Here is a 16,639-nt window from a genome sequence, read left to right on the forward strand (position 1 = left end):
ATCCTAATCACTAGTTAACTACACATGGTTGGTGATATTACTAGTTTATCTAGCGTGTCCTGCGTTGCATATCATCGATGCGGTGCACATTCGCAACTGTCGTTGCTCCAACGTGTACCTAACCATAAACATCAATGCCTTTCTTAAAATCAATACACAAGTATATACTTTTAAACCTGCATATTTAGTTAATATTGCCTGCTAACATTAATTTCTTTGTGTCACTTCTCTTGCAACAGAGTCAGGGTATATGCAGCAGTTTGGGCCGCCTGGCTCGTGGCGAACTGTGTGAAGACTATTTCTTCCTAACAAAGACAGCAAACTTCGCCAAACGGGGGAAGATTTAACAAAAGCGCATTTGCGTAAAAAGCACAATCGTTGCATGACTGTACCTAACCATAAACAATCAATGCCTTTCTTAAAATCAATACACAGAAGTATATATTTTTAAACCTGCATATTTAGCTAAAAGAAATACAGGTTAGCAGGCAATATTAACCAGGTGAAATTGTGTCACTTCTCTTGTGTTCATTGCACGCAGAGTCAGGGTATATGCAACAGTTTGGGCAGCCTGGCTCGTTGTGAACTAATTTGCCTGAATTTTACGTAATTATGGCATAACATTGAAGGTTGTGCAATGTAACAGGAATATTTAGACTTATGGATGCCACCCGTTAGATAAAATATGGAACGGTTCCGTATTTCACTGAAAGAATAAACATCTTGTTTTCGAGATGATAGTTTCCGGATTCGGCCATATTAATGACCTAAGGCTCGTATTTCTGTGTGTTATCATGTTATAACTAAGTCTATGATTTGATAGAGCAGTCTGGCTGAGCGGTGGTAGGCAGCAGCAGGCTCGTAAGCATTCATTCAAACAGCAATTTTATGCGTTTTGACAGAAGCTCTTCGCAATGCTTCAAGCATTGAGCTGTTTATGACTTCAAGCCTATCAACTCCCGAGATTAGGCTGGTGTAACCGATGTGAAATGGCTAGCAAAGTTAGCGGGGTGCGCCCTAATAGCGTTTCAAACGTCACTCGCTCTGAGACTTGGAGTAGTTGTTCCCCTTGCTCTGCATGGGTAACGCTGCTTCGAGGTGGCTGTTGTCGATGTGTTCCTGGTTCGAGCCCAGGTAGGAGCAAGGAGAGGGACAGAAGACTCATGTTAAAAGGAACCACCAGCTTTCATATGTTCTCATGTTCTGAGCAAGGAACTTAAACGTTAGCTTTCTTACATGGCACATATTGCACTTTTAATTTCTTCTCCAACACTTTGTTTTTGCATTATTTAAACCAAATTGAACAGGTTTCATTATTTATTTGAGGCTAAATTGATTTTATTGATGTATTATATTAAGTTAAAGTAAGTGTTCATTCAGTATTGTTGTAATTGTAATTATTACAAATAAATAAAAATAATAAATTGGCCGATTAATTGCAATCTGCCTTTTTTGGTGCTCCAATAATCGGTATCGGCGTTGAAAAATCATAATCGGTCTACTAAGCACTGATTTAATCTGAGTTTGGTTCCCTTTTTACACTGCAATATAATGGCTCTTTCCAAGAGAAAACCAAGCTGAAGGTCAGTGATGGTCATGCACACAACGTACGGAAAGCAAATGGTACCCTATTCCATAGATAGTGCACTACTTTCGACCAGAGCCGTATGGGCCCCGGTCAAAAGTAGTGCATTATATCATGAATAGGGTTCCATTTGGAACACAACAAATAATGTAAGGTTTTACTGCTGTTAGGTTATCCAAACACTGCGATGGCTGGCGTGCATTGATAGTGAATACTCAGTGCGTTTCGTGTGTCTCACCAACGATTTCAGTATAGTTGAATAAACATGGGGGGCTTCAGGGGGAGAATCAAAGGGACACTGAATTTGTTCTGAATCAAGAGGACATCTGAGCTCGTTTACTTGCCTTGCCTGAGTACCAACACAGAATTTAGGAGGAACAAAAATGATAATAAGCCAGGGGGTGAGTGAAAGAGAAGAGACCATTGTCCTTTAGCCTCCACCCCCATCTCTCTCTCTATACCCTACCCTCCTCAAACTCAAACCAGAATGTGAGGGAAGCAGCACTGTGTGTGCTCAGCCTTTCCCCCTTAGTCACTCTGTGTTGAAAAAGTGTTGAGATGTGGGGGACTCGACTGGCCTGGTGAGCATTCAAGAACATCACATTCAAACAAGTGTGAGTGTTTGAGGCAGTTCCTCGCCCCACACATCGTATGAAAATGTGTTCTGTCACTGGGCTTTACAAGAAAAGCCTTCTCGCTCTCTCTCTCCGAGTAGAAAGTCAAGTCCACCGCAGCAGTGACTGCAGACTTTCACTCTGGCTCAGCGGCTCTAGCTTGTTTGAGCGTTTTGTGAGGTACTGTATGGCATCAGCAGAAGGCTCCGTTCAGTGGAGGACTGTCATAAACTATTTCAACAGATGTCCAGTCCCTAAAGGTAGAGTGTACACACTGCTGTTGCCGGCTGGTCTCTCTACTTAGCAGCAGGTGTGTCCACGTACACAAAACAGACACACACATGCACCCCTGAGCCGTGCTAGTGACCTAAAGCTCAACTACTACAATCTTTGTCCAGCACAACATGTCCGATATTGATGAACTATTTTATGCATCATTTATTCATGCTGAGCTCAGAGACACATCCCCCCCTCCATCCACTGTCTGCATCCCAAATGGCACCCTATCACTATATACTGTAGGCAGTTGAGATGTTTCAATAGTCATTCTTCTCTGTAAACTAGTGATGAGTGGAGTGTTTCAAATGAAAGATGCTTCAGGTCAGTACAGAGAACTACCCACCAGCTCAGAAAGAGGTCCATGAGCATCTCAATGAGCTGGGAGCCTCTCAGGGTCAAATCAAATCAAATTGTTTTTGTCACATGCTTCGTAAACAGGTGTAGAATACCAGTGAAATGCTTACTAATAGGCCCTTCCCAACAATGCAGAGAGAAAGAAAACAAGAAATACCAGAAAAGTAAAATAATAATAAATAATGAATCTAAAAACATAATAATAAAAGTAATAATAAATACACAATGAGTAATGATAACTTGGCTATATACACGGGGTACCTGTACCGAGTCGATGTGCAGGAGTATGAGGTAATTGAGGTAGATACAGTTGACGTCGGAAGTTTACATACACCTTGGCCAAATACATATAAACTCAGTTTTTCACACTTCCTGACATTTAATCTTAGTTAAAATTCCCTGTCTTAGATCAGTTAGGATCACCACTTTAATTTAAGAATGCGAAATTGCAGAATAATAGTAGAGAGAGTGATTTATTTCAGCTCTTATTTCTTTCATCACATTCCCAGTGGGTCAGAAGTTTACAAACACTTAATTAGTATTTGGTAGCATTGCCTTGAAATTGTTGAACTTGGGACAAACGTTTTGGGTAGCCTTCCACAAGCTTCCCACAATAAGTTGGGTGAATTTTGGCCCATTCCTCCTGACAGGGCTGGTGTAACTGAGTCAGGTTTGTGGGCCTCCTTGCTCGCACACACGTTTTCAGTTCTGCCCACAAATGTTCTATAGGACTGAGGTCAGGGCTTGTGATGGCCACTCCAATGCCTTGGCTTTGTTGTCCTTAAGCCATTTTGCCACAACTTTGGAAGTATGCTTGGGGTCATTGTCCATTTGGAAGACCCATTTGCGACCCAGCTTTAACTTCCTGAATGATGTCTTGACATGTTGCTTCAATATATCCACATAATTTCCCTTTCTCATGATGCCATCTACGTTGTAAAGTGCACCAGTCCCTCCTGCAGCAAAGCACCCCCACGACATGAGACTGACACCACTGTGCTTCACGGTTGAGATGGTGTTCTACGGCTTGCAAGCCTCCCCAAACATAACGATGGTTATTATGGCCAAACAGTTCTATTTTTGTTTCATCAGACCAGAGGCCATTTCTCCAAAATTATGATCTTTGTCCTCATGTGCAGTTGCAAATCGTAGTCTGGCTTTTTGATGCCGGTTTTGGAGCAGTGGCTTCTTCCTTGCTGAGTGGCCTTTCAGGTTATGTTGATATTTTTCCAATCGACTCAAATGATGACAAATAGCCTATCAGAAGCTTCTAAAGCCATGACATAATTTTCTCGAATTTTCCAAGCTGTTTAAAGGCACTTTCAACTTAGTGTGTGTAAACTTCTGACCCACTGGAATTGTGATACAGTGCGTTATAAGTGAAATAATCTGTCTGTAAACAATTGTTTGAAAAATTACCTGTGTCATGCACAAAGTGGATGTCCGAACCAACTTGCCAAAACAAGAAATGTGTGTAGTGGTTGAAAAACAAGTTTTAATGACACCAACCTAAGTGTATGTAAACTTCTGACTTTAAATATATGTACATATAACTAGGAATAAAGTGACAGATAATGAACAGTAGGAGCAGCGTATGTGATGAATCAATAAAGTGACTTGGCTGGCCGGAGTCTTTGACAATTGTTAGTCTTTGACAACACTGCCTGGTATAGAGGTTCTGGATGGCAGGGACCTTGGCCCCAGTGATGTACTGGGCCATACGCACCACCCTCTGTAGCGCCTTGCGGTCGTATGCCAAGCAGTGTCCATACCAAGCTGTGAAGCAGACAGTTAAGATGTTCTCAATGGTGCAGCTGTAGAACTTTTTGAGCCCATTGCCAAATCTTTTCAGTCTCCTGAGGGGGAAGAGGCGTGTCGTGCCCTCTTCATGACTGTGTTGGTGTGTGTGGACCATGGTAGATCCTTAGTGAATGAGTGAATGAGTGAGAGAGTGAGAGAGTGAGAGAGTGAGAGAGTGAGAGAGTGAGAGAGTGAGAGAGTGAGAGAGTGAGTGAGTGAGTGAGTGAGTGAGTGAGTGAGTGAGTGTGGGTGGGTGGGTTTGTGTGTGTGTGCTGTGTCCCACGAACGTACAGTTCTGAGATTTCAGCGCTCTAATGCAGAGACAGAAAGAGAGGGGGGACATTGCTCTTTTCTCTGATGGATGAGAGAGTATTGGTAATGTAAGGCCCTTCAGAGCATTGTTTTAATGCACTGGGTTCTCCTCAGTATGTTTTCTTCCAACCACAAAGCCTCCAGGGCCAGCTAGTCATCAGATGGAAGTGTCAAACCAGTTCGTGTTATGAGAGGGAAGGAGAGAGGGAGGGAGAGAGAAAGTGGGGAAGATAAAACGACAGAGAGCTGGGGTGAGCAACGCCAGATGCTTGACAGAGCAGAACAGGAAAAGGTACCTCTCCTCGTGTACCATTTCACACTTCAAATGTCATGAGCATGTCTTAGGTTCTTCTTCATGGATATGCATAGGCCTATAATGTGTGCATTACACACACACACACACACACACACACACACACACACACACACACACACACACACACACACACACACACACACACACACACACACACACACACACACACACACACACACACACACACACACACACACATCTTATGCATTATCAGACCGTTTTACATTTATTTCATTGCACTACTAGGTGAACCACAGAGACATACATAATGTTTGTTGTAGTGGATGGCTCAATCTGGCTACAGTGAAAAGCATTTGGCAGGCTATAGCAGCCACGAAGTGTGTTTGAAGGCTCATATGTCCGTCTGGAGAAATGTGTGTGTGTGTGTGTGTGTGTGTGTGTGTGTGTGTGTGTGTGTGTGTGTGTGTGTGTGTGTGTGTGTGTGTGTGTGTGTGTGTGTGTGTGTGTGTGTGTGTATCCATTGCGGAGGCCTCAGTTCATGTGTGATCCGTCCTCTTGAGACTGAGACAAAGCTCTCATTCTCAACACTCATTAAATACATTTTTTCCACTTTGCTGCCCAATTCTTGTTTATTCACTGCACATAGCCTAGTCATTACAGACTATGCTACCGTAGGGCAGGCTATAGGCTACCGACTCAGACTGACACCACAGGGAAACTGTCAGAAACAACAGGGCGAAGAGAAGTAACAATGTCACATGCAACAATGTGAGCAAGACAAAGGAGCTGATCATGGACGACAGGAAAAGGAGGGCTGAACACACCCCCATTCACATCAACGGGACTGTAGTTCCTTGGTGTCCACATCACCAACAAACTATCATGGTCCAAACACAGTCCTGAAGAGGGCACAACAACACCTTTCCCCCCTCAGCAGACGGAAAAGATTTGGCATGGGTCCCCAGATCCTCAAAAAGTTCTACAGCTGCACCATCGAGAGCATCCTGACCGGTTGCATCACCGCCTGGTATGACAACTGCTCAGCATCAGACCGTAAGGCGCTACAGAGGGTAGTGCGTACGGCCCAGTTCATCACTGGGGCCAAGCTTCCTGCCATCCAGGACCTGTATACTAGGCAGTGTCAGAGGAAGGACTAAAAAATTGTCAAAGACTCCAGTCACCCAAGTCATATACTGTTCTCTCTGTTACCGCAAGATAAGCGGTACCAGAGCGCCAAGTCTAGGTCAAAAAGGCTCCTTAACAGCCTCTCCCCCGAAGCCATAAGACTGCTGAACAATGAATCAAATGGCCACCCGGACTACTTACATTGACCAACCGCCCCCACCCCCCGTTTGCTTTTTGCTACTACTTGCTGTTTATTATCTATAGCCACTTTACCCCTACCTACATGTACAAATGACCTAGACTAAACTGTACCACCTGTAAATAGCCTCGGTATTGTTATTTTTTTTTTACTTTATTTTTTACTTTATTTTATTTTGTAAATATTTTCTTAACTCTATTTCTTGAACTACATAGTGGTTAATTAAGGTCTTGTAAGTAAGCATTTCAAGGTAATGTCTACACCTGTTGTATTCGGCGCATGTGACAAAAACAATTTGATTTGACGTGCAACTTTGTAGCTCTAGAATTAGCAATCAAATATTGTCTGCCCCCTCATTGAAAGTGTATTGTCTGCTATAAAAGAAAACATGGTCTCCCTGTCTTTGAGATTTCTAGTGGTGCATAGCCGTCTTCAGTTTATCACCATTGTCACGTTCTCCCTTTCATTTTCAGATTCCTACACGTCGCGAACTGATTTGATGAAATTAGAAGAGAGATCTGAGAACAACCATAGCCGCGGACGGAGTGAGGTAAAATACAAACCCCAAAAAGTTCAAACTTCAGCCGTCTGTGCATGGCACCGGTAGAATGTTTACAAACCATGTTTTACAACCATGAAAGGTATTCGGATGAGGTTGACTTACTATGGGTCCCCCGATTCAATCTAAACAACCAATGCAAAGCATTAACATAAAGCCTAATGAACGCTGTGGTTCCATTCTATTTCACATGGTAGCCACCGTTGCCCCACATACCTTGAAGATTCTGCACTCGGATGTCGCTGATCTGTCCGATAAATTCCTCCCGTTCGAACCAGTCCTTATACTCCCACTCGTGTCCAGCCATCAGGACGGTACCCTGGGGAAAGTTGCAGACTGGACTTCGATATATATATTTTTAAAAACAGACTAAGCTACATCCAGTCTCGTGTGATCTGGAGGCGATTGAGATGGCAACCCTATTTATCCCCCTTCGTTCTACCCTTGTCTAGCTGGCTATTGTGGCGGTCGCCGGACGCTGAGCCACGAGTGGGGTAGGCTATAGCATAGAGAAGGTCTAATCTATAATGCTATTCCGTAGATACGGTTTCTGGCGAAGGATCATTGTTTTCGTTGAGTTTCCCCTTGGTGACGTAGAAAGCACCCACATAGCACTACGGCGCAAAACGAGGACGCGGAAAATGGCACAGATGACCAAACTACAAGGAAAGAGGAAGGGAATTATTAACAGCACCTGGATAATATTTTCGAGGTGGGCTGTTGTATCTTACAGTATATACCCACCATCCCGCCACTGTATAGTCGAGGAAAGGAGAGCCAGTCTCAGCTCAGAAAGAGAGAGAGAAAATGACTGATATGGTTCTCAGAATGGCTATGAATAGGACCATAGATAGACCGTTTCCGCTATAAACATAATTGCATTATGTTAGAATTGCACGGCGCGTTAGTATGATTCCCTGCCCGAGATAATAATAAACATTTTCTTCTGCCGGTAGACTACGTTTATGTTACAAAAAAACTGATGGACCACAACGCTACAGTTATATAGCGCATCAGCACTAAACGAGCATGGGCGCCACCCGTATGGTACTGCATTATATCCTGTACTCAATACCTCCGTAATTCAAACAACTACTTCTCATTTTCATTTCACTCGCCATCAAGGAAAATGTAAAGTAGAACCTGCTATTCACACATCAACATTTGTCAAGAGGAGAGAGAGAGAGTTCCAGGGGGCACTATAAAGGAGATGTCCAACAGGTGTAAGGAATGTTGGCCAATTAAGTAGCCCTTGAGCCTACTACTGTAGCCCATACAAACTAGTACAGGAACACATGTAGGCCTACTGTAGCCTATGTCGGTGGCTTGCAAGTGCAATACATTACAGGACTTATTGACTGTACCACTGTTGGTTTAATCTGCATGCCCCCTTTGATCAAGCTATGAGGAAAATAGAAATATGAAGCCACGTGAGGAGCTTATGAACATTCTGAAATGTAAAAAATAACCTTTATCCCACCTCGAGTGGAGGAGAGTCCACTACATTCAGTGGTCATTTGGACCAAAGACTCACCCTATTTCCTACACAGTGCACTACTTTTGCAAGAACTTAGAAGGCTTTCGTACAAAAAAAGTATAGCACTTTGTAGGTAATTGGGTGCCATTTGGGACGTCCCCAGGTCTCTGTGGGTAGCTGGCCCATATAACCTGGCTCCTGTGTAGGGCCACGTCATTAGAATGGCCTTATGATGTGTGCTCTGTATGCTAGCAGGCGTTATTAAAGTTACAAACAGTGATTAAAGCCCTGGTAATTATAAGGTTCAACCAGGATTATGCACTGTAAGATATTCTAAAATTGCAGGTCTCGTCTCTATGTCCAGTCCATAGGAACTTCAAGCACAGAGGAAATCGTAAGCCTACTTTGTAATAAAATTTAGATGGAAGTCAACTTGTGACAATGGTTAATGACAAAAAGAGCAAAATATTCAAAGAAACCCATGAAAGCCATTCTTGTATGACTGATATGAACTTGCATGCCATTTTTCAGCTCTTTCTAAACCCTCTGTCAAAGCGTTACACATGCTTTCAGTTGAGACGTACCACTAACACTTGCATTGACACCTGCCTCCACCTGAATTATTAAGTACAACCAACACCTGTTAGTATAATGTTTTACGTTATTTGAGATCTGTATCTAACAACCCTCTAAATGGCTAGTGTGCAGTGTTCATAGTGGGTGTTTTCTTACAGTAAGGATGATTGACCTCTATAGTGTAAATACAACAAGTAAACCTATTAGAAAATATGAAACTGCTGGAGCAAATATACAACATTGCTACTAGGGTTGCAAGCATATTTAGTATTTTTAAAATTTTATAACCAGGATACATACAGCTCAATATGTATGCTTAAATATCCAGAAAAAAAGCCATCCTCGCATATTTGGTGCCCCCTTTTGGGATGCATGACGCCCCTGCGCACGTATGCACGCGCACACACACACACACACATGTACACACACACACGTACACGCACACACAGTTTACACACACTGAACAATCCTATACCTTGCAGGTGGTTCATCTATTTTAGATTAAAAGCCCTTACATGGAGATGGAGACTCGCGCTCTCACCACTGGTGTCCCCCAGGGCTCTGTTCTAGGCCCTCTCCTATTCTCGCTATACACCAAGTCACTTGGCTCTGTCATAACCTCACATGGTCTCTCCTATCATTGCTATGCAGACGACACACAATTAATCTTCTCCTTTCCCCCTTCTGATGACCAGGTGGTGAATCGCATCTCTGCATGTCTGGCAGACATATCAGTGTGGATGACGGATCACCACCTCAAGCTGAACCTCGGCAAGACGGAGCTGCTCTTCCTCCCGGGGAAGGACTGCCCGTTCCATGATCTCGCCATCACGGTTGACAACTTCATTGTGTCCTCCTCCCAGAGCGCTAAGAACCTTGGCGTGATCCTGGACAACACCCTGTCGTTCTCAACTAACATCAAGGCGGTGGCCCGTTCCTGTAGGTTCATGCTCTACAACATCCGCAGAGTACGACCCTGCCTCACACAGGAAGCGGCGCAGGTCCTAATCCAGGCACTTGTCATCTCCCGTCTCGATTACTGCAACTCGCTGTTGGCTGGGCTCCCTGCCTGTGCCATTAAACCCCTACAACTCATCCAGAACGCCGCAGCCCGTCTGGTGTTCAACCTTCCCAAGTTCTCTCACGTCACCCCGCTCCTCCGCTCTCTCCACTGGCTTCCAGTTGAAGATCGCATCCGCTACAAGACCATGGTGCTTGCCTACGGAGCTGTGAGGGGAACGGCACCTCAGTACCTCCAGGCTCTGATCAGGCCCTACACCCAAACAAGGGCACTGCGTTCATCCACCTCTGGCCTGCTCGCCTCCCTACCACTGAGGAAGTACAGTTCCCGCTCAGCTCAGTCAAAACTGTTCGCTGCTCTGGCTCCCCAATGGTGGAACACACTCCCTCACGACGCCAGGACAGCGGAGTCAATCACCACCTTCCGGAGACACCTGAAACCCCACCTCTTTAAGGAATACCTAGGATAGGATAAAGTAATCCCCCCCCCTTAAAATATTTAGATGCACTATTGTAAAGTGGCTGTTCCACTGGATGTCATAAGGTGAATGCACCAATTTGTAAGTCGCTCTGGATAAGAGCATCTGCTAAATGACTTAAATGTAAATGTAATGTAAATGAGATGAGCTCAGCAGAGTCCTGCTAACATCCCTCTCCCACAGGGAGCATGGACATATTCTATTATACATTTTTATAGTAGAACTTGGTTACTTAATTAAACAAGCACTCACAGAATGTATTTGAATCTCTTCTCTGTTCGCATGTTTTGTAATGGTACTGTATAAATAAGCAACATTTTGTCAGCTATGGATATTCAATTTGGTCGGTCTCTCCTTCCAGGACTGAAGTCATGAAGCCTTAGCGGTGGTGTCTGTCTGGCGTGTACAGTACTGTGCTGTGCTGTGCTGTGCTTTGCCTCTCAGGAAATGTGAATCAATAATTAGTGAAGCGAGTGTTTATGCAGCACGATGCAGGGCAGGGCAGTTCCGAGGACAGATATTTCGATGTCTACAATACTATACAGCCTATTCCATTTCTGACACATAGTCGGAGGAGGAGGAGACAGAAGCTCAAGTACTGTAGTTGATAAGAAACAGGCGTCCGAGTGTTTTTGGTAAGAAACGGTACATTTGATTGCTTTCAAGACACACTACAGCTGTGCTCCAGTGTAGCACTCATGCCATGTGTGTGTGAAATGTTAGGATTGTTTTTATGAAGCAATTGTTTGTCAGCAAGAGAGGAATAACACGTCTTTTTTCAACATCCGTGAAAGAAAGTTCAGGAGAACTCAGGAGAGCATGTCAAAGGGGTGCAGTAGAAATGGATTTACAGTATGACTCCATAGCATTGTTTGTTTGTTTGTTGACAAACTCGTTGCCAGCTAGGTCCCATCTGGGCAGTAAGAAGGCACAGCTTAAGGCGGGGCACCAGCTGCTGCTGGTTCGAACAAGGCACACAGAGAGGACAGACAGGCAGTTAGACAGATGCGGAGAGAGGAGTGTTGAGCAGACAAATAGGGCAGCAAAGTCAGAAGCACAGAAACATAGCGACTCAGCTCTCAACAGCAGTATAGAATGCCCTGCGGAATGAATCATTTGTCACCTCCTCAGAGTAGCCGATAGGCTTAGTGCACACACACACACACACACACACACACATTGAGGCTAGGTTGGGTATGAGGAACCCTTCTTAATGACATTTCTCCTCTTCAACCTGACATCTTTTGCAGAATTTGTTGTTGTCTTGAGGGATGAGGGCAGGTGAGAAAACTACCCTCCTCCTGTCCTGTTCCCCAAGTGTGTAGGAGGGAGATTCCTAGTTGTGAGAAGTGTACTGGAGGGCATGAGTCAAAGGAATGTGTAGTATCGGTGTGTGTTAACTGTAGGGGTACCCATAGTGCTGGAGATCAGGTGTCCGGGGAGAGAAAGGCATGTTGAGGATGCCAGGGTCAGAGTAGTACAGAAGGTGTCATATGCTGAGGATGTGAATAGAGAATTAGAGGAAGACAGGTCCAGGGCAAAGGATCCTAAGAGGCTCCCTGTGAGCAGGCCGAGGGTCAATAAAGAGTGATGGGAATGACATGTACTTCAGTAAGGTTGGTTTCTTAGAGTTCATAGCCATGGTTATCAACTGTATGGCAGAAATGAAATGTAAATCACAGAAAAAAGTGGCAGCTGCAGGGAAGTACTTGGGTGTACGAGATTTTACTGCAGAAGAGTTACAAGGTGCGTTGAACGATAGCGTCATGTCTTCCGAGTCTGCTGGCAAGGTGTAGGATCAGATAGAGCCAAGTAGTGGAATAGTGGGGAGGTTTTAATAGGTTTTTCTTCCCTCTTCCCTTTTCCCCATCCTTTGTCCCTTCCCTTTTTGTGTCACAAAGTGTAATGAATTCACACTCCAGAACAGTAGGCAGAAACACAGGGCCAGGTAAGAGAAATAGATAAATAGGGAGGCCATGGCCAGCCTCACACTCCAGTACAGTACTGTAGGTGGCCGGTATATGTACCTTTCAGTTGATTGCGATCCGCCAATACAAATTTAAAGAAGAAGCGAAAGAGAGCTAGAGAGAGAGAGATGAGGGAGAGAGAAACAGGTGGGCAAGACAGAGAGGGAGAGAAAGAGAGAGACAGGTGGGGAAGACAGAGAAACAAAGAAAATGAGAGAGTGCAATGCTGAAAAACAGCCCAGTCCCAAAAGCGAGAATAGAAGTACATTTTTGTTTTGTTTTTCTCAGAGCTGTAGTTAAAATAAGAGAGCCTCTCTATCTCAGGGTCTGCTTTGCTCAGAAACGATCAGTACAGTCATATGTATGAAGCGTTGGGTCAATGCTCCCCAGCCCACTCTGAGTACCATGCGGAGGCAGCTGTTGTATAACACAGCACAGAGCTGAAAGTGATTTTACTCCCACAGAAAGTGGTTGAATTTCAGAGAAATAAACCCAAATCAACTCCATCACTTAGCTACATCTAAATAGTACTCTACAGTGGTTCATAATACATAATCCCTTTAAAGGCCCGGTGCAGTCAAAAACATGTCCTTGTTTTTTTTTATATAAAATCAAACGTCTCAATGTCAACAGTGAAGAGATGACTTTGGGATGCTGGCCTTCTAGGCAGAGCTGCAAAGAAAAAGCCATATCTCAGACTGGCCAATAAAAATAAAAGATTAAGATGGGCAAAAAATCACAGTTGAGACTGGTGTTTTGCAGGTACTATTTAATTAAGCTGCCAGTTGAGGATTTGTGTTTCTCAAACTAGACACTCTAATGTACTTGTCCTCTTGCTCAGTTGTTCACCGGTGCCTCCCACTCCTCTTTCTATTCTGGTTAGAGCCAGTTTGCGCTGTTCTGTGAAGGGAGTAGGACACAGCATTGTACCAGATCTTCAGTTCCTTGGCAATTTCTCACATGGAATAGCCTTAATTTCTTAGAACAAGAATAGACAGACAAGTTTCAGATGAAAGTTATTTGTTTCTGGCCATTTTGAGCCTGTAATCGAACCCAGAAAATGCTGATGCTCCAGATACTCAACTAGTCTAAAGAAGGCCAGTTGTATTGCTTCTTTAATTAGAACAACAGTTTTCAGCTGTGCTAACGTAATTGCAAAAGGGTTTTCTAATGATAAATTAGTATTTTAAAATTGTGAACTTGGATTAGCTAATAAAACGTGCCATTGGAACACAGGAGTGTTCTTGTCCTGCACTTGCTCAAAACCCAGAGTGCATTGAGTGAATGTCGGAAAAAGATCTTGGTTCCTTTCTAAACATAGAAATGTGAATGCAAAGAGGACTCAGCCCACAAAATAGGTGAAGTGAACTGGCAAAAGAGTTGAGTCTTCATTTAAAAGCAAGAGCAGTGTGAATACAAAGATAATTTAATTATTTAGCTTTTTTCATCCCAGAGATCACTTTAAAAAGGACTGAGATTAGTTATTTTAAAGAGGACTGTATGTACCCTAAGGTACATAATTGACCCTTTGCTAAGCCCCGCCTCCTTGCTTACCATTACAACCTTGGCCATTTTCCCGGGAAGCCCAATTCCCCATGCAACCATTGGCGAAAACTCCTCACAATGATCTCAAACTGTGTTTGTAATACATAATTAAATTAAACACAGACTACCCCTTGATAATTAGGAAACTATTGGGTCTGTCGTGATGGACTGTCATTACAATTGCTTCACGGGAACCTGGGAAAATTATGTTTGTTGTGTAGCTAGCCACTGAATGGCTCTGAATTCACTGTTAGCATGCAGTCAAAGGGGTGTATAGCCACTTTTGGAGCCAATTAGTGCTCTCAAGTCGTATCCTGATGTTGACAGCATTTTGGAGTTGAATTCTTAACATTGCTAACTACACAACAAATTGGCAGTGTTACCTAGTGTTGATTTTTCAGTGTGACATTTCTAGTGTTGATTCAGGTGTTAAATTAATTCTGTAAGTGTTAAAATAACAGTCATCTGTGTAAAAGAACCCCAGTGTGTCACGCCCTGACCTTAGAGATCCTTTAAATTCTCTATTTGGTAGGTCAGGGTGTGACTAGGGTGGGAAATCTATGTTTATATTTCTTTGTTGGCCGAGTATGGTTACCAATCAGAGGCAGCTGTCTATTGTTGTCTCTGATTGGGGATCATACTTAGGCAGCCCTTTTTCCCACCTTCTGTTGTGGGATCTTGTCTTTGTTTGTTGCATGGATTGCACTCCTAAGCTTTTCGTTCGTTCAGTTGTTTATTGTTTTTGGTGGAACTTTTAAAAAATAAAGAAAATGTACGCCTACCATGCTGCACCTTGGTCTTCATTTAAAGACGGACGTAACACAGTGTTGGTGTTAATAACCAGTGTCATACAAAAACCATGCCCATCATTACCATATTTCCCAGCATGCTGTATTGCAGGTAGATTTTTTTTTAACGGTTTGTTTCAATATCTTTGTTTTTTCATGTACATTGATTTATTAATTAGTCTTATGCTACTCAAATATACATAATATATATATTTTCTATTTTCTAATCCAATCTGTTACGTGGAGTTATTGCACCAGTTACTGAAATGGTTGTTCCAGTTTAGATGGTTTAGGTAGTCTCATATCATTCTGAATGGTTATGGGTGAATAATAATTCCACATGCTGGATATCCTCACTTTGGCTGGATTCCAGTAGGAATTACTCATCACTTTGCAAGCCATCATAATGTGACTTGCAGGCCTGTAAACCTTGAGTTTTCCACTGTACTATGGTAAAACTAGGCCCTCAAAATAAGGCCTTTTTAAATGAACAAATACAGTCATGGGTGGTAACTCTACAATTCAGTTGAAAGGCATGTGCAAAATGTGCAGTTTTGTCACAACACAGATGTCTCAAGTTTTGAGGGAGCGTGGAATTGGCATGCTGACTGTAGGAATGTCTACCAGAGCTGTTGCCAGAGAGTTGAATGTTAATTTCTCTTCCATTGACCTGACTGCAGTTCGACGTCGTAACCAACTTCAGTGGGTAAATGCTCACCTTTGATGGCCACTGGCATGCTGGAGACGTGTGCTCTTCACAGATTAATGCTGGTTTCAACTGTACTGGGCAGATGGCAGACAGCGTGTATGGCATCATGTGGGCGAGCGGTTTGCTGATGTCAACATCGTGAACATAGTGCCCCATGGTGGCGGTGGGGTTATGGTATGGGCAGGCATAAGCTACAGACAACGAACACAATTGCATTTTATCGATGGCAATTTGAATGCAGAGAGATACCATGACGAGATCCTGAGGTCCATTGTCGTACCATTAAACCGCCGCCATCACCTCATGTTTCAGAATGATAATGCACGGGCCCATGTTGCAAGAATCTGTACACAATTCCTGGAAGCTGGAAATGTCCCAGTTCTTACATGACCTGCATACTCACCAGACATGTCACCCATTGAACATGTTTGGGATGCTCTGGATCGAAGTGTACGACAGCGTGTTCCAGTTCCCGCTAATATCCAGTAACTTCACACAGTAACTTCCAGTAACTTCACACATTGAAAAGGAGAAGGACAACATTCAACAAGCCACAGCCTGAACAACTCTATGAGAAGGAGATGTGTCACATTGGATGAGGCAAATGGTAGTCACACCTGATTAAAAATAAATAAATATATATTTCACCTTTATTTAACTAGTTTAGAAGTTTAGAACAAATTCTCATTTACAATGACGGCCTACGCCGGACAAACCCGGACGACGCTGGACCAATTGTGTGCCACCCTATGGGACTCCTAAATCACTGTTGTGGTACAGCCTGGATTCAAACCAGGGTGTCTGTAGTAACACCTCAAGCACTAAGATGCAGTGCCTTAGACCGCTGCGCCACTCGGGAGCCTCAATACTGACTGGTTTTCTGATCCACGCCCCAACTTTTTTTAAAGGTATCTGTGACCAACATATGCATATCTCTATTCCCAGTTATGTGAAATCCATAGATTAGGCCCGGT

The 16,639-nt window shown here is 43.5% G+C and overlaps 1 protein-coding gene across 4 annotated transcripts in view; it reads right to left on the minus strand.

The window, feature by feature from the left end:
* LOC118362778 (calmin-like) overlaps window positions 1–8,278 on the minus strand; it is a 45,058-nt gene extending 36,780 nt beyond the window's left edge. The window contains exons 1-2 of one of the 4 annotated variants that reach the window (XM_052486463.1): window positions 8,248–8,278; window positions 7,321–7,423 (exon numbers count right to left, since the gene is read on the minus strand). In XM_052486463.1, coding sequence (XP_052342423.1) covers window positions 7,321–7,411 — 91 coding nt within the window. In that variant the 5' untranslated portion in view covers window positions 7,412–7,423; window positions 8,248–8,278. Of the gene's footprint in view, window positions 1–7,320; window positions 8,152–8,179 lie in introns of those variants that run through there. The other 3 variants (XM_035743378.1, XM_035743379.2, XM_052486462.1) reach the window with 3 other exon arrangements.
* Window positions 8,279–16,639: the final 8,361 nt, after the last annotated feature.

Source organism: Oncorhynchus keta, chromosome 29 (genome assembly GCF_023373465.1).
Source record: "Oncorhynchus keta strain PuntledgeMale-10-30-2019 chromosome 29, Oket_V2, whole genome shotgun sequence".
Taxonomy (NCBI): domain Eukaryota; kingdom Metazoa; phylum Chordata; class Actinopteri; order Salmoniformes; family Salmonidae; genus Oncorhynchus; species Oncorhynchus keta.